The 18,492-nt window shown below is 38.8% G+C and overlaps 2 protein-coding genes across 7 annotated transcripts in view; one reads left to right on the forward strand and one right to left on the reverse strand.

Moving 5' to 3' along the window:
* Positions 1-1,801: 1,801 nt before the first annotated feature.
* Positions 1,802-10,094, reverse strand: LOC120738545 (replication factor C subunit 4-like). Its single transcript, XM_040039815.1, has 11 exons — positions 9,917-10,094; positions 8,420-8,549; positions 7,257-7,335; positions 6,718-6,797; positions 6,456-6,575; positions 5,876-6,019; positions 5,656-5,776; positions 2,654-2,779; positions 2,470-2,550; positions 2,266-2,379; positions 1,802-2,148 (listed from the first exon to the last, which is right to left on the reverse strand). Exons 2-11 carry the CDS (start codon positions 8,533-8,535, stop codon positions 2,056-2,058), a joined length of 1,074 nt encoding a protein of 357 aa, XP_039895749.1. The 5' UTR covers positions 8,536-8,549; positions 9,917-10,094; the 3' UTR covers positions 1,802-2,055.
* A 1,384-nt stretch (positions 10,095-11,478) lies between these two features.
* The window catches only part of mcf2l2 (MCF.2 cell line derived transforming sequence-like 2), a 109,034-nt gene continuing 102,020 nt past the window's right edge, over positions 11,479-18,492 (forward strand). For 3 of the 6 annotated variants that reach the window (XM_040039806.1, XM_040039807.1, XM_040039810.1), the window contains exon 1: positions 11,479-11,913. In XM_040039806.1, coding sequence (XP_039895740.1) covers positions 11,835-11,913 — 79 coding nt within the window. In that variant the 5' untranslated portion in view covers positions 11,479-11,834. The remainder of the gene's footprint in view (positions 11,914-18,492) is intronic. The other 3 variants (XM_040039811.1, XM_040039812.1, XM_040039813.1) reach the window with 2 other exon arrangements.

The following is an 18,492-nucleotide window of genomic DNA, read 5'->3' on the forward strand; positions in this document are numbered from 1 at the left end:
CTGCATTTACAGAAGGAGACACATTGACACCACAACCAGAAAGATTTCCATTTTAGCACACCATAGCCACACCTCATAATAAACCAGCCCTGCCCTCTGTGGTGTTACGTGCTCCCTTTGTTGCTGAGCAAGCTCCCAACAAGGATGTGAGATGTACAAAAAACCCCACAAAAAAAACAAAACAAGCATAGATGCAGCTCTGAAGGACTCTGGTGGCACCTTGTGGCTGGAAGTATGAACAGCATGTGCTGAAAACAGAACATGAGATGGGATGGCACAATCTAAAAATCAAACAGTACAGCAGTGATGAGTTGATACTGTGGTTGCAGAGACGGACTTCTCATTTTTCAGATTCTGGTACTGGGTGATTATAAACTTATCACCCAAAGTTAAACACCACACGCACCATTAGGTGGAAGGGTGGTGACAGTGGACGGAGCTCACTGCTTTAAGACGGCTAAGCAATACAGCAAGAACTGTGCTATATGCACTTTTAGCATAGTGCCCACATGGAAATGGGCTTCACGCTTATATGATGTGAAGCTGGGTAAGGTAAAGAAAACAGGTGATTTGTGCTGACATTTCACGAAACTGCTGTGGTTAAAAGTAAACACACTTTGCTAAACATCTACAGTCACTGTGCTTCTGCCAGCAGTGAAATCATCTGTAGATACCAGTGTGCCAGCTAATGTGTCTAAGCCAAACAATGTCTGACACATAACCTTGTGATGAACACTACATCATGTACATTAGTACTTTTGCCACCAGCTGATTTTTGTTTTGTTTGTTTTGTAAACTACAGCAAACTTGGTGAGCAAGATAAACCATACAGACACATTTAGTGTGTTTAGTGCTAACAAACAGGCTGAAGCACAAACTTACTGGCTGCTCCATACCACACACTAATCCTTACAGCACTGTGCAAAAGTCTTGAGCCATCAATTATTTCTTCGTTTTGCTAGGGAAATGGGAAGGTGGAGCGATTTATTGAAACATCCACAAACATATATGAAATCAAAGTAAATAAGGCAAAAACTGAACAATTTGTGCGACCAGTTATTCTTCTACACAGACTGAACTCGTTTTTGTAATTTCTTCATGTGGTTATCCCTAGGTCCAGATTAAAACACAGAGGAGACCGGGCATTTGCTGTGGCTGCCCCCAAACTTTGGAATACATTGCCTTTGCATATCAGATCCTCCTCAACACTGGATACTTTTAAAAGTCATCTAAAGACCCATTTTTATTCTCTGGCTTTTGATTCATCATGAGTTTGTACTGTTATGATTTTATTCACTTTATTATGATTTTATTCACTTTTTTAATGATTTTATTCTCTTCTAAAACACTATTCTGTTTTTTTATGTTTATTGCCTTGCCCATTGTATTGTACAGTACTTTGGTCAACACCTGTTGTTTTAAGTGCTATATAAGTAAATTTGAACTTGAACTTCACAAAGTGTTCTCCAGGTGTCCTCAAAGATATCCAAAGCTTTTCTTTGGATGGATGCCTTTTGTTTCATTCTCAGTCAAGATGATAACACACAACTTCAATAATGTTGAGGTCTGGGCTCTAAGGAGGCCAATTTCATGACTGATGATGTTTTTACTGCACTGGTAGTGCGTTTGGGGTGATTATCATGCCAAAGCAAAACTATGTTTAAACGAGAGGTGGATCAGACCTGCACTGTACTGTATTATACGTCTTAAATTCAGTTAAGAAAGCACCAAGAGCACACGTCACAGTTTTGCTTGTTAACTCAACACTTTCCTTGAAGAATAAAAACAGTGAACCCCTGAAAACGAGAAAGAACTATTTATTATTTTCCAGAATTCAAAAAGTGTACAAAAGTATGTTGGATAAGTAGTAACATGTCCTTTTTTCTTTTTTTTAATGAAGTGCTCTGACGTTGTTTATGAATGATCACTGTCGCCTGGTGTCCACGGTTAAGCATCCCAAACAACAATCAAATGCAGATAAATCTGAGTTAAGTGTCTCTGTAAAGCCTTTGGTCCCAATGGGAGCAGATGACCATGCTGTTTATGGAAGGGGATTTAGTTGTGGGAAGCCTCCTGCATGATGACTGAACACAGACTCAACAGCTGCAGGTACTCGTCTGCACCATCTGACAGACACTTGCACACCACCTGAACCAGAGAAAAACAAACAGACTGATTCATTAAAAAAGGATTTAACTTCTACATTTATTCCAACTTACTATTATAGCTGCAAAAAAAAAAACAGCACCGTATTATATGACTTACTGCCATCTTCTCTGTGATAGTCGACTTCTGCTTGTCACTCAGGTCCTGCTCTATGACACACTCATGAAGCTGTGTCAAGATCTGTGTGGCTGCGTAGCCTTCATCCACCATGTTCTGACAGAGAAGATGATTAAAGATTGATTGGCATACCTTTTATTTTGTGCTTAATATCTATTTTAGGCTATTAGATGTTAGAACACTTACCCTGACTGCTACCTCCAGTTTCTCAAATGTTCCTCTGAAGCAGATCTGGAGCAGGTTGTCAATCATCTTGTCAGGTACAACCTAACAGAGAGCAGAAGCAAGATCTCAGATGAGAAAGACATTCTAACTACAGTTAATAATCATTTCTTGCAGTCTACTGTGATACAAATGAAGTCCAGCTCACCCCTGCTATTTCAATAACAGCACAATCAGTGATTTCCTTGTCGACATTGAGGCGTGCAGCACTTTGCAAAAATGTGATGGCTTTCCGCAGGTCGCCTTCAGACACCCGCACCAATGCTGCTATACTCTGGATTAGGAAAGACAGTTATCAGACTCCACCAGCTGTGCAAAGAAAGCAGTTGCAGTTCTGCTATAACTCAACTCACATTTAAACTGATTATACATTAAATGTTATGCAGCACATCGATGTCACTCAAATCAGATTTTCTTTTCTACAGCAAATACATTTCTGACCATGGATGGATTACCACCTGGGAAAGGTGGGCACAGGACCAGGGACAGTGACAGTGGTGGAGGAACACCGCCAGTATTACCAGACCAAACACAGTAAAATGGAAACTGGCTGTGCACTCAGGCATCTGAATTACATTAGCCATTTTTTTAACATATCGTACAGTTAAGAATATTCAACACTTCCTGCCTGTCACTGAGAACTCCTCTGCCTTGTGCTATTGTACTTATGACGGGAGCAGGCCACACGTACTCTTCACAAATGTAGAGAAGTCTGCAGTCATGATAATCCATCTGTTTATGTTACAATCAAAATTTTAGGCAGGAACATTCCTGCGTAACATTCCCTTTATCAAAAATACTTTACAGGTAAGCAAAAATGTTTATACTTGCAAAAACCATCTCTTCACACACTTTGTGTTCTTTTTTTATTTGAAAATGCAGCACCAGCAAAGGATGTTAATAATTATCTTCTAATACAATTAAATCAAATGTATAGAAATGGATCATGTAGAATGACTGTAGTATGTGCTTCGACCAGTAGGTGGAGCCTCTTAGTGCTTAATGAAATTGAGTGACAGTGCATTGAATCGTAAATTGACTGATGTACATATCACTTTTCTGCTCATGCTACTGAACACTGCAAACTTAAACCCCAGTTAGTTGTACAGGGGCTGATGTCTGCTACACCTAAAAAAGGCAACTGCAACAATCCCGTTTTAAACATTAAAAAATAAACAGCTGTTTGCTCATATACATTTGTGGACAGGCTTAACAGCCGAGCAGTTAAACAAACAGGAAAATGGGAGTTGTCTTGTTTTGTTTTTGTTTTTTTGGCCTCTGCAATCAAATCACAAGAAAGCTGGCTGGACTCAACTGGGAGTCTGCACCAAGGACAAAAACAAGACAAATAAGGATAGATTTGAATGGTGAATCATGCAAAGTTACTTCAGTAATGTCCAAGAACAAAAATACAGGGCTGGAAGTGAGTTTAATACAGTGAGCACGACACAAATTACTTGGGTATTTAAAACCTTGACTTTCTGTTGAGTCTATTATGGGGAGGATGTGTGCAGATTTATCTTAAAATACTGGTGGTGCCAGGGTCAGACTCAATCTAACATTAACAAAGTTAAAAGATACAGCTCATCGTTCTTGAGTTGAGCTCCTTACTAAACCCTGATTTGTACTTCTGTGTAAAAAAAAAACGAAAACAAAAAAACATTCAATATGTATTTGTGGATGAGTAAAATAAATGTGTTGAAACTATACTTGTACTGGTCAACTATTTAATTATTTTTGACATTTTGTAGAAGGACTAAAATGTCACACATCCTCATAGCAGTCTCCAAAAGGACCTAAAAAGTGTGCAACTGATCATCTTTAAACCTGCAGATACGGTCACTGCTGAAGATTACAGCTTCATTAGTAATAAAAGGAAAGAGCAGACTTTCTTTTATTTGTTACATGAATCTTTTTCTTTTTGTGTGCTGCTTTTGTAAAGAAAAAAACATTTAACAGCACCCACTGGTAGGATTATTATGTCTGGTAATTTCTTTTACACTCTCCTTTTAAGTCAGCCTCTCAGTTAAAATCAAAGAGCACTTTCAAATAATTATTACGAGGCATTTTTCCCCATGTATGGAGCAATTAAAAAACCTACACTAGAAGTGCGTAAGACATCTTAGAAATTTCTCACAGGTCTACATTACACTATCTGGTCTTTAAATCTGACGTCATCAGCCGTGTCTGGGCCCAAACTCCGCTTAAGGTCACAGTCAAACGATCGCTGCAGCATCACTGAGGATTGAAAAACTGTCTAAATTCTTTCATCTTTAATAAAATGATCAGTGTTGCTGCTTTACAAGGTGTAACAATTAAGTTTAACATCCAGGCATCCGTGAAAACAGAATTTATGAAATTTAACGGTGTTAGAAGTTAGCTCGCTAGTTTCCATCTATAGTAAATATAATATACCATGTTCAGCCTGAGGGATTTCTGAAAAAAAATTAAGATGTACAGCTCTGTTATCACTTCCAACATAAATGAAGGACAGAAAACTAAACAGCAGTGACGTTTATAGGGTTTACTGAAGTTTGGCTAGCTGGTATATAATGATGTGCTACATGATCGCTAGCGACACAGCTATGTTAGCATAAACACAGATAGGCTGGAGGACGATCGCTAACTTTTTCCCACTCAATAAAAGTTAACATGAGGGTTCCCGAAGGTTATGGGACAAATGCAACCGCATGGCAGGATGCTGTAAACTGACCAAACTTCAGTCAGGAGAACAACTGATATAATCCATCCAAAATACCAGGTTAGTCATTAACTCATTCACTGCCAGCCATTGGCAGTGAATGAGTTAAACCCATTGACTCATTCACTGCAATTGACGGCTATAGACGTCAATGGCAGTGAATGAGTTAATATACTGCTGCATGGGCTCGGCTGTAGTTACATCGTAAGGTTTCAAAACCTGAAGCTTTAAAATGAATAGTGGTAATAAAAACAGAGAGGCGGACCACTGTGATCACTGACTGTTTTTAGGGGCTTGTTGAGATTAAATAGAACAAGATACAAAGCATTAAAACGTGTTAAAAACACAAAAGCCTTATTAAACACTGAGTCGTTTGGGCCCAGAAGCAGGATTCATCACGTCATCACTTGAAGACCGGATAGCAGCACAATCATTTTCTTTCTTCCTACCTCTTTGGTGTACTTGAGGTTCTCCTTTTCGCATATCTCTAGTAGGCGTTCTTCCTGGATCTGATTGGCTAGAGGTTTGAAGCGAAACTTGGAGCACCGAGAAGTCAGAGGCTCAATAATCCTAGAAAACACACAGACATACAAGCAGGATTACAATAACTGTGTGTTAACTGTGTAATCTGTGTGTTTAATTGATTCTGAGCAACAACCCACAGCAGACCTGCTTATATAGTTACAGATGAGACAAAACCGAGTTGTGCGAGACTCCTTCTCCATGGTCCGTCTGAGAGCAGCTTGAGCTGGCGCTGTCATGGAATCGGCCTCATCCAGTATGATGATCTTAAAAGGAGGACACGACTTCCCGCTGCAAATGTAGCAAAATAGTGAAAGTTTCAGTATTAGTTTGGACTTTACTGACAGAGACTTTGGTACTTTATTTCAATAATTATTCCAAAAGCTGTTCTATCTGTAAACTGAGTTATCATCAGAGCACTGCTGGCACCACTGAAATGTGCTTTATGACACACAGTCACTTTACCTTTATAGCCAAAAATATTTGCATGTTTTAAAGGAAAACTGTACATACAGGAACTTATTCCTTCAGTTTGTGATTGGCTCTACAATTAGAGGATGACGTCTGATGTATGCAGAGCTGAAAACAATCCCAGTTTGCCTTTTAATTCACATTTACCAATTTATAAATGTGAGTAACCTCGTACAAAAAAAAAAACCCAAAACAAAAAACAAAAAATAAGTCTAGCTGTTTTCTTATTATCACAAACTGTAAAATGCTCACTCACTCTGGGCGTGTCCCGGCAACAGTGAGCTGAGCAAAGTTTTTGACTTTATCTCTGACGACCTGGATGCCTCTTTCATCTGAGGCATTGAGCTCCAGCACCCTCTGCCTGTACAGTTCTGGACTGAAAACAGAGACACGAGTCAAATATGAGCAGGAAGAGTGCAAAGAAAAAAGGAGAGAGATCAACAAAGGTTTAAAAACTATGATGAAGAAATGACTGATGTGAAATCTCTTATCAAATACCACACATACAGTTTACCCACCCATAAAGTTCTCTGGCAGCAGCTAAGATGGTAGAGGTCTTTCCTGTTCCAGGAGGGCCATAGAAGAGCAAGTTGGGAAGCTGCAATTTAAACACAGATCCAATGATACTGTGCCTTTATGGCCTTGTAAAATGAACACAGGTACAACCTGAATACAAAAATATTGGAAATAACCATGTTTATACTGTATATCTGACAACACACTGCTACATTGTGACAAAGCAATCTGACACAAGTTCGAAAACATTCTTACAGTATACGTGGTACATGCACGAGAACAAAAACACACTCATCTCCTATCAGGTGATGGGAAGTCTGCTGACTAAAGTTGTCTGTCAGATAAGAGAAATGTTTACTGTCCACTTCCACCCAAAACAACCCTCCACATTATGATCTTGAAAGGCTCTGTTCTGAATCAAAAGATTAAAGGGACCAAAAACCATAGTGTATGGCATTTTCATTGTCATCAACAAACCAAATGCAGTAATGCAGCCAAGGCTATAACCCCCCCCCCCAAAACACAACCAAATGTTACTTACATCTGCTCCTTCCAGAGACTTCTTCAACACTGCTACAACCTCCTCCTGAAAGGCCACCTCATCAACACACTTTGGCCTGCTGGAGTTCATTGAAGAAAGAGAAAAAAAAACAAAAAACAAAAAAACTGGTTTGAGTACCTCACAAGCTTCAATATCAGCACAGGCTACAGATTATATATAGACTCCAGAGAACTGTGCAACAACAAAACAGAAGCACTTTTAACCGCATCACCGTGAAATATTTGTTCAATTTAAACATCTGAAAGTCAATAATATGACTCACTATCCATTACATTTCACATTGTCTTGCCTCTAAAATGACAAACATGACCTTATGACAGCTGGGATAGGCTCCAGCGCCCCCCGCGACCCTGAAAAGGATAAGCGGAAGCGAATGGATGGATGGATGGACCTTATATCATAATTTAGGTGATAATTGTGTGTTAAACAAAAGTTTCACAAAAATATGACTTTAGATTATTTTATTGTCATTAGTCAACATATCACAGAAGCACTGCTGAACAAAATTACAAAAAGAGAAGAACACAAAAAAAAAAAAAAAATCACAACGACCGAACCAGGTTAAAAATACTGTAGTGTAACTATCTATTACACAATAACTGATAGAATAAAATATATTAGGATGACAGTGCACTGCATAGGAATATTAAATAAATATATACATAATAAATAATACATTTGTGAAATAATGGCAGTCAGTTAAAAGGACCAGAAATTCTTGTAAAGATGGGGAAGGAAAAAACAAAACAATGTACGTCCAACTGTTTTATTTGTAGCTCTGTGGTCACCCTCCAACGCACTTACATGCAAAATATGTGTTCCATGTTTGGGGGATTTAATAATCATTTTGAGTCAAGAAACAATCCTGAATTTCACTGTGACATCAAAAGATGATCAAAATGTAAAAATGAGACACATGACGCTATTATTCATTATGCATTTTACAGATTAAACATTTCTGTAAATCAACCCCAAGACTAAAAAAACAAAACAAAAAAATGTTGGATTTTTATGGCAATACTGAACTGTCCCCCGGTTAAAAGGCGGTTAAAAGTTTTGTCCTGAAGGATTCTTGAGATTCCTGTAACTCTGTATAGTTAATCAGATGTAGTGTACAGTACACCTTTGTGGGTCATACTTACTACTTTTCTACCCAAGGAACAGCCTTGGCTTTCTTCTCTGCACTGGGTCCAGCCACTGCCTTATCTTTCTGAGGCCTGGCTGCCTGACCTGTTGCTCCTTTCAAAAATGCTTGCATGACTCTTCTTTATTCTGTTAAAATGAACATACAAAATGCACACACTATAATTATTATATCATAATTATACAGAGGTAGGGTAGGTTGTAACAATATTTTGGAAACAAAGATAAAACAAATGTCCAGCACTGTGCTGAATTCCATCCAGTACCATGATATCCACATGTAGCTGCCTTGTTTAATCAAGCTATTCTCGTGAAAGCTGCAATATTCAAAGACATGTCACCTAACAAGTAAACCATAACATGCCAGAATAATTGAAATCCAAATTATCAAGCCAATTATGAGCTACATCATATATGCACCCCTTATTTCTAATCCTGTTCATTCAGGTAACTTTCAAGAAAATGAAAGCATCTTTAGCTCCACCTCAGCCTGCTGTCTTTTTGTTAGTGTCACCATCTCCCAACCATTGATTACGGAGTAGTGTTGGAGACAAAGTTAGAGAGGGAGCCAAGTTAATCAAACAAACAAAACCAAAAGAAAGAAACAAAAAAGCAACATTTTACAACTTCAACCTAAAGCGCTCTATCTATGCAAGATAGCATGGGTGCTGTGTAGGAGTAAAGTCAGTTTCAGTCAGTTTGGACAAGTGCAGAGACAGTGGATATCTAGGACAAAGGATGCTGAATATGGAGCTAGCAGAAAGGAGGAAACAAGGAAGAACACAGAGAAGGTTCATTGACGTAGTGTGGGAGGACATGCAGAGTTGAAGTGACAGAGAAGGATGCTAGGAGTAGGGAGAGATGGAGGCACACTGTGGCGACCCCTAAACAGTGCAGCCAAAAGAAGAAGAGGCACGCCTCACAAAGATCGCTCTGTTGTACTGAAAGATTTGCTACAAGTCTTTTTAGACCCGGTATGCACAAGTATGAGTTAACAGATCGTTTAAAGAATGGTTGAACGACTGGAGAAAAAGACATAACGATCATTAATCGTTAACGTCAAGCCTTACTTCATTCGTTGGACAGTAAACGTTAAAATTTGACATCATAACGTTGGGATGCAAGAGCGGCACTTAAGAAATTTAACATCACAACAGACAGAACTGTATTCATTATGTAGCTCGCTAATGAGAAAGTGAAGTTAGTGGTTTACTTTGAACAGCAGAGACAGTTTGACCCAGACATCACTGGTGTGTAGCCCATGTTAGCTGCGGTTAGTAAACACTTAAAGAAATATTTCCACGCCGTCTTCCTGAACATTAAATGGCATTTGGCACTGTTTTTAGCATTATAGCACAACTTATCATGGAAGCTAACGAGGCTAGGTGAGTTAGCCACTGTGCTTACTATGAGCTAATAACATTAGCCCCGTTGTTAGCTCCAAAGGGCCGCCTTGTGTCTTTTTTCATAAACATGGACCGCTTTAGAAGTCTTACCTAGGGCGGAGTGAATGAATATCTAAAACTCCAGTAGTAGTAATAATAATTCTGGCAGCTGGCTCGACCCCTGTCTGCTTAACTCCGTGTCCTCAACAGCGTCTGTGAGTCTTCCCGCGCTAGCGGCCGAAAACACTTCCGTCGACATCATTGTGTAACTTCCAATCATATGGTGCAGACGCCGCTCATTTCCTTAGTCACGTCTCCTCCCATCCCTTTCTCCTTTTGGGGGAGAGGGGCTTTTTTTTTGTCTCCTTTTCATTCTGTATCCTTCATAATTTCCCGTTATTTTCGTTTGGTTTGTTAATACGCAATATTTCCGCTTATATTCTAAACTGTTAAATTTTAGACAAATAAACAAATAAATAATCCGATAGTTTAGATTTAATGATTTCATCTGACAAAAACAAACACTGTGTAGTCATGTTCCTAAGAAATACAGGATTATGTGCTTTGTTTTGTCTGCCAGTTGATGGGCCATTGATCTTGGCTGTTTCTGTTGTACAGCCTGTGATTGCCTGCAGAGAGAAGATGAATGAGTAGCAAGAGCACAGATGTCTCTGGCTAATAGACAGTCCCAGGAGCATACAGGGCCATGGAGAGATGCTAGAGCCCCTTACATTGTTTGGTTCAGGCAAAATGTGGAGCTGGATTAGCAGAGTGGCTTTAGTAGCACCGAATGACTCTGTGAAGTGAAAGCGTAAATTATTTGTTTTGTTCGTGCTCTTGCGTGATGAGTCGTGTGAGTTATTTAATTTAACACGGTCTTTTTGATGGCTAAATATGTAGGGTTTTAAAAATGTTTTATGTTATTTTCCCACATATTTAACAAAAACAGAATATATATATATTTTTATAATGTTTAATTTGATAATCATTGTGTGTTCCTGGGGCTCCACTCCTCTTACAGTCCAGCTCCAGGCACCAGGATTTCTCTCTTGGACCTATTAACCCCCACCCCACCCTCAGCCAGCTCTGTTTCTCTCCCTCCGCCCTGCAGGCAGGTGAAGCAGCCTTCTGATTCGTTTTCCCTCTGTGTGACTCAGCTTCTTTATGAGAGCAAATAGAGCATCATCAAAGCAGCAGCACCACTGATTTTCTGCCCATCAAGCTTGAGGAGTTTCCCTTTCAATGGAGTTGACTCAACTATCTCCCCTGGCTGAGGAGCATTCTGTCTTTTCCTAGGTTAAAGGTGCTGTAAATATTTACTTTTGTTCTATGAGGATTTTTCTGGTTTTCAGTTGGGGCTTGGAGCATCATGACAAGGAACGGTTGGCTCTATTCGTGTCTGGATGGCTGATCAATAATTGGATGTTTTTACTTACAAATTTTCTGAAAATGCAGTTTTATTTTTTACTATTGGCACAGTTTTCTGACTGATAGGGTGACAAACAAATTGCCTCTTTTGTTGTCTTTCCGCTTGACTTGTTCTGGCTTTTATTGTTTAATTGCTTAACAGTTACCTTGCCATTGTTTTTTACTGAACACTGACTGGCAGATTATCTTGCTCACCGTTCAATTGACTAAGCTATTTTATTTTCTATTCTATCAACCCCAAATGTTTTTTTTTTGTTACTTTATGTGTGCCTTACTAGCAGCGTGGTTATTTTATACGTAGACTTACTATTTAGCTAAGTGGCTGGGAGTGGCATCAACATTATCATTATCCCCAGGCTTTGTGGCTGTCTGTGATGGTGATAAATGTGAGGAAGGACTTGGAATAAGAGTATAAATAAGAATCAACATATATGAGGGGAAGAAAGGGAGACACAAATCTCAGGGGAGAAAATTGGATTAGGGAGCAAAAGCAGGGGAGACTGTCTGGGGTGGAAGGGTGACGAGAGGAGGCGTGGCAGCAGAGAGAGAGAGTGAGACGAAGAGAGATCAAGAGAAGAGTGGATGCAACCCACACCCTGAGATGCTGTGCTGGCTGAGAGAGGACGAGATGTCGGTTCAGGAGCTGCTACAGAGGGTCGAGTGTGTCATCACTCATGTCGGTAAGTCATCGTATATCTTCTCAGTTTCCCCCCTTTGTCTGTCTGTTCATGTTTCACTCTCAGGTGGATTAATTAGAATAAGAGGAGCGGATGTTTTAAACGGTATCCTCTCATGGGAAATTCTAAGGAGAGCCCGCCTCTTGGAATATACCTTCGTTGTGGTGAAAGATCTTCATCTATAAATCTTTGACTTGTGATTAGGAAGCAGGGCAAATGAAATGGAGGCAGGGAATTTCCATCCTCTCATCAGGACCACTGAGTGAAGAGGGATGCGATGGGCAAGAAGGAACATGTGCCAAAGAGTGTAGCAGAGAAGTCATTGGGTTCAGTTGTGATTTTCAGCAGCAATCAACATTTTTTTAAATTGATTTTTCAGTTCATTCTCATTTTCACTGGCATACATTAACTGTTTCCTTTGATGCGAGTAAATATTACTGAGACCAGGATCTTATTTTCTTGTTTTAATATGAATAATGATGATACATATTCAGTCTTCCATTGATATTGTCCATTTAAGTTTCTGTCTTGTTACCTTTACTCAGTTTTTTCATTGTGCCTTTTATTTCCACCTCTCCTCTTTGCCCTTCTCTCATAGTAATCACTTCTTTTCCATCCCGAGTTCGTCCTTTCTCTCCCCTCTGTGTGTCCTTCATTCTGCCTTCCATGCAGTTCAGTCCACTCAAACCTTTTTTTCTCCTTGCACTTTTCTCCTCATTCATCCATCATTTTTCATCCTCCTTCTCTCTAATTCCGCATCCGGGTTGTTTCTGGTGTGGAAGTAGGTTAATGTGCCACGCTGGAGACGGTTGCATTGCACAGTATTCTCCATTGCTGCACTGCCTGCACTGCACAGTAGCTAAGAGAATGATGGGTAGGGGGGCGGAGGGCAGCCTGTGAAGAGTGTTACTATGGAAACTGGCTCTGAATTAATTTACTGGAAATCATGCTCGCTCAGTATGCTGCCACCAGTGTTTGCAGCACAGATGATTCTGTAAAGGTGTTAATTTAACTGGATATTGTTATATTCTTCACCTGTTTTTAAAAGATTACTTGTTATACCATTATATAATTGAGAAACTATTGATATTGGTCTCCTGCTAACCTGAGTGTAACTTAATTTTAAGTCTGCACTCTGAAGTTAATTGATTTACAGTAGTGTGACTTGTTTCAGTCCAAAAAAGAATGACACGAAACTACAATATGACTCTGTGAACTGATTTATGTCTGCACATCATTAATACACAGACCCAACCATCAATGATCTGTCTATGCAGCTAATTTGTCATTAATAAAATTTGTGCATTATTATTATTTTTTGTTACTTCAGGCCTTTCAGTTCGGTCTTAAAGTTATACATTACTAAAATTTCATAACAAATATTGGATGTCGAGTTAAAGGCCTCTCTCTGTGATTGATGATTACAATTAACCTTAACCCCACTTTTTTAGAGGCAAATAAAAGGAATATGTATTTTTTTCAAAACAACAAAAACTGCATAGATTCACTCCAAGTACTCCAGTTTTCTCCGATGTGTGTTAGGTTAATCAGTGATTCTAAATTGACAAAAGTGTGAATGTGAGTGTGAATAATTGCCTGTCTATCCGTGTTAGCTTTGCGATGGATGACCAGTATCAGTGTGTGTCCAGTGAAAGCTCAGATGGGCTCCAGTCAAAGGCTGCAGTTTAACAGTCGGTTTACTTAAGGAGGTTCCTAACTGAGTGACGTGAAGCTGGAAGCATCTGTGTGGGAACGATAATAAGAGCTGGATGAATTCTCTAATTAAGTAAATGTGCTGCATTGCTTCATGTATGGTCCCCTTTAGCACTGGATACATTGAACCATCCTTTATGAAAGGTGAGAAAATATTGCTCTCCCACAATTCAAATATGCATTAACAGCTCATGAAAACAAACTTTTAACATTACACTCAAGCTACACAGATTATCATGCAAATTACTGCAGTTTTTTTCTTTTTCATACTGCAACTGCCTAATATGCATTTATACTTCTTTCAATAATTTGTTTAACTGACAACTAAATGAGCATTGTGCTACTTAACAAAATTACTTGGGAGATGCTGAAGCTTTAATAAAGGCAAGACTTAAAGTGAATCACCTCTTCAGCGGGAAGGGAAAGTATGAGTCGATTGCTGAATGAGGCAATTTTTCCTAATACAGCTTTTCACTGTTACGACTGGTAGGCTGCTATATTCCAGTGTTGCATAAAAAGCATGTTATCTAAGATGCACCTTTTTGGAATTCATCTACAGGACTCTGTAGTTTCACCACAGCAGGCCCATGTTAATAAATGCAGTTGAATTTCCTGAGCACTGGATTTCAAAGTTACTATGAAATCGCCATCATTCTATGACTTTATAATATTTCTCACCAGGGTAAAGTGAAAGTGATTACCAAAAAATATTGGTGGTCATTTTTTTCACTATTCCTTTATGAGTATAAACAAAACAAACTATAAGGGCTTTTGGTGATGTAATTCCACCTCTGCTTATTGTCATTAAAGGAATGACAGACACTCTCTCTAATTTTCTGTACAGTCATTTTGAAGAGAGCTTGTTGGCTTTTCACCTTTGATATTGTGCAGGCAGCAGGAGGAGGAGAAGCCTCAAATGGCAGAATGTAATTGATCAAAGATGGAATCAATTTGCCTTGGTGTGTGTTAGATCAATAGAGACAGATCATGAGAATGTACTGTACCAATGTTATAAGATGATACTGTTTGACATGAATTGGGTTTCAGAGCATGCAGAAACAGAGGAAGAGCCAAACAGTTTCAGGCAACACTTTCAAACCTTATCTGAACTGGTGATGTCATTATGAGCACATATAGGAGGTGACTAATGTTATGTTAGTCACGTTGCATATTAGCTTGCAGGAGAACCCAGGGATAGTTGTAACGTGGGTCAGTTGTAGCACTTCCAATTTCTCCAATCAGAGCTAAGTGTCAAATGATGTGATTCATCCTGTACATGCCCAATTCATTTCTTCTATCACATGTGAAAAATTAGCACATTTTGGCAAACACAGACAATTTAAGAAGAAAAAAATTAATTTGTATGCAAAAAAGTACGTTTTTTTTTTTTCAACTTTATGTCAATTTCTAATAGCATTATCTGCTTTGCAGTTAAACTCATCAAACTTAAATTATGTTATTTGTATGTCTATGGGGATATATTCTGTGTAGGTCTTTAGTGCTAATGTTTTAGCCGTTGGCTGTAATGTTAGCTAGTTCATGGCTATAGGAGTCTGGGTCAGTTGTAACAGCAACAGTCTGGGTTAGTTGTAACAATAATGCAAATGTTACAACTTACCACACTATTACTTTAACTTATATTAAACAAGTTGGGACAATGACACCAGCAGAGAAAGGTTCACTGGTCACCTTTGTATATGCGGTTAATGCCATTGGCAACACAGTTCCTCCAATGTTTGTGTTCCCACGTTATGCAGACCACTTTGTCAGAGATGGGTCAGTAGGAAGTACTGGTAGTGGAAATAAATCAGGATGGGTGCAAGAAACAGATTTCCTCATCTTTCTGAAGCACTTTGCAAACCACACCAAGGTAAGCCATGAAAAAAGTAATTCTTCTCATGGATGTTCAAAAGCTAGATTTCTGCATTCTGTCACACACACATAGCTACATAAATAGTTCTAAGTGCATTCAGGTGTTGAATAAAAAAGATTACATGTTAAGATTTTGTCAGTTTTTTCACCCACGGATATGTTACAACTAATCCAGGCTATGGGGTCAATTGTAACATTTCACTCTTTGTGTCTGAGACCACACCATGCAATGAGTAATTGTGCTGCAGAGAAAATAGCTGCACTATTTAATAGCAGATATATGTAAATACTTTGCATTACATTTTGAATCCACTACCTTAAAAGAGCTCCAAGCTACAGACAGAAATGTCAAACGTTATGTTACAACTATCCCCTGTTTCCCCTACACAATTCCCAGTTGTTTTAATTATGAGTTATCTTGCCAACAAAATGCCGACCTGTTATGGATCTGTGATTCCTCTTCTCGGTTGAAGTCTTTTCTACATAACTGAGAAAATGTAAATCTTATTGGATGACTGTTGTACACAGCTATCTGTCACATGTCAAATAAATAAATTAAAAACATTTATATAATCGGAAAGGATTAAATAGAGTTAGGTGAAGTCATTTGGGTCTACCTCCTGGTCTACCTCCAGGTGTTTTGGGCTTGATTGAACTTGAAGAGACTATGGAGCAGACCCAGGACATGCTGAAGAGATTATGTCTTCTGAGTAGCTTCTTAATGCCTCGCTTTGCCCCCTTAAAAAAGCTAGGTGGTCTGTAGTGTGTGTATGAAAATCGCTATATATCATTTATGATATTGTATTGAGTTTATGGTGCTAGGTTAGATGTTACAGCTTGGAACTCAAATCATAATGTGGTCATATATGTCGTTTGGTATAAGATACAACAGGGCAGAATTAGCAGTATTGTTGCCTGGCTTTTTGCTTGCTGCATTGTATCTTTCTGGAGATTCATCTAACATTACACTACCAGTTTTCTGTATTTGACAGCGTTCACATCTTACATGTCTTCAGAGGTCCGCTACTGAAATCTCAACTGCAGCCTATTGATAGCAGCTCAGGATTTGTAATATTATTCAGAGGCCTCCTGCCTGAAACCCCTGTCACCCACCCAAGCTTCCAAACAGCGCCAACCTTTGTAGTGATGACGTTAGCACTGTATTCTCTCTGCTTCCTCTTCCTGTATATGATACAGGAGTGGAGGTGGGGAGGGGAGGCACACCATATCCTTTGGAAAGTGTCTTTCTTTCTGTCTGCTGGACAGAGGCCAGCTGAACGGTCCTGCTCACAACAATAGAGCTGAACAATAGCACAGGAGAACTTTCACAGTTTGGCCTAATTTTTTTACAGAACAATTTTTAAGAGGATAAATGCTGAGCAGGTCAAATGAGCCAAGGTCAAGTGGTCTGGTCACAGTTTCAGTGTTGACTACAGGGCAAACTCGTTGATACAACTACTGTTTTCCTTTTAGTTTTTCATTTTGAAAACTTCAGTTGGCTGTCAAGATACTTGATAAATTTTGAAAGGTATTCCTGTAATCACAGTGTTCCTTGGAAACGCTCATCAGGACATGTGAATCATTTCATAGTTTCACTTTCAGTTTTTTGCAGTTTATCAGGAACGCTAACTGTTTTGCTTTCCTTGAAAGTTCTGAAATGATTTCACCAATAACTTAACTGGTAAACACACCGAGTGAAAGCTTGTTTTTTATGCTAACAATAGAGAGAACAGAAAACAACATCTGTTCCTTTTCGATCTGGGACTGGTGGGAATGCCATGTTCATCAATTATTCAGATTGCTCTAGTGCCTGGTCTGAAACGTCAGTACTCAGTAATGTGTGGAAATGTCCGTCTTGTGCATCCTGGACTGTCACTTTAAGATAGTTTGCTTGCGTCATTTCAAGTCTATGGTGATTTTCTGGTTCCAGTAGGAGAAGGTCATTGTCAGTGAGCTAGCCAAGGCCTGCAGTGACATAATCCATGATGTCAGCGGTTAGAACAGTAGTTGACCAAAAATAGACTTTTTTTTTAATGGACCAGCAGAATAAAAGCTCTATTCTTTTTGTTGAAATAGTTTTGAAAAATGCAATTCCTACAGGCTGCTCTAACTGATATACATGCAGCTCATGTAACCCTAGCTAACACTTTCAAACACGAGTGGAGAAAGATTCAGGCTGATGCGTGAACTGTCTGAATGGAAATACTGTATAAGGCTAGACTGTAACACCAGAGGTTTCTGAGAAAAGTCATTTTAAGAGTAACTTGTGTGAACTAGGTGTTAAATAACACAGTAAGTAAGAAACTTGGTTACATTTTAGTAAAAAAATATTTCTCCTCCACAAACTGTCCAGTCACACAACACAAAAAGAACCAAGACAACTGATTTACAATACCCCAGAACTTTTTTGTCGCATGTCCTTTAATGAAGAGTCCTGTAGTCGTGTGGAAAGGACAAACATTTCTGAGAGGCTGAGGTCACTGACAGATATTGGCTGTTGCTGATGACTGTAGTTGTCTTGGTCGCAGCTGATTAGCACTCAGTGGTTTTTCTAATCTTCATGTGTGAAAAGAGAATTAAAGGAAAGGAATTAAACAGGTACAATTTAGTACGATAAAACCTCAAATACAAGTAATGTGTCACGCCAAATTGCAGTAATGCATCCTCCTCAGTCACCTTAAATATTATATTTTCATGTATTTTTATATGGAATGAAAAGTTTTAACAATCAGAAAATATCAACATTTAACCTAAAAGAAAAAGTCTGATAAACTGCCAAAACTATTGTCTGCAAGGAATATTTATTATATATCACATACATTCTGTAACACACTTATTAGACTATTTGGACACACGCGCCACAGCCCTCACCCACTTTTTGGACACAACCCAACAGATGTGCATGTAAATATTCGCCATCTTACTATTTTATATCTTCTTAACATTTTTTAACTAAGAAATTAAAAGTATCCGAGAAGAGGTGGAGGGAAAACACTT

The sequence above is a fragment of the Simochromis diagramma genome, unplaced genomic scaffold (assembly GCF_900408965.1).
Source record: "Simochromis diagramma unplaced genomic scaffold, fSimDia1.1 OVJJ01000026.1, whole genome shotgun sequence".
Taxonomy (NCBI): Eukaryota; Metazoa; Chordata; class Actinopteri; order Cichliformes; family Cichlidae; genus Simochromis; species Simochromis diagramma.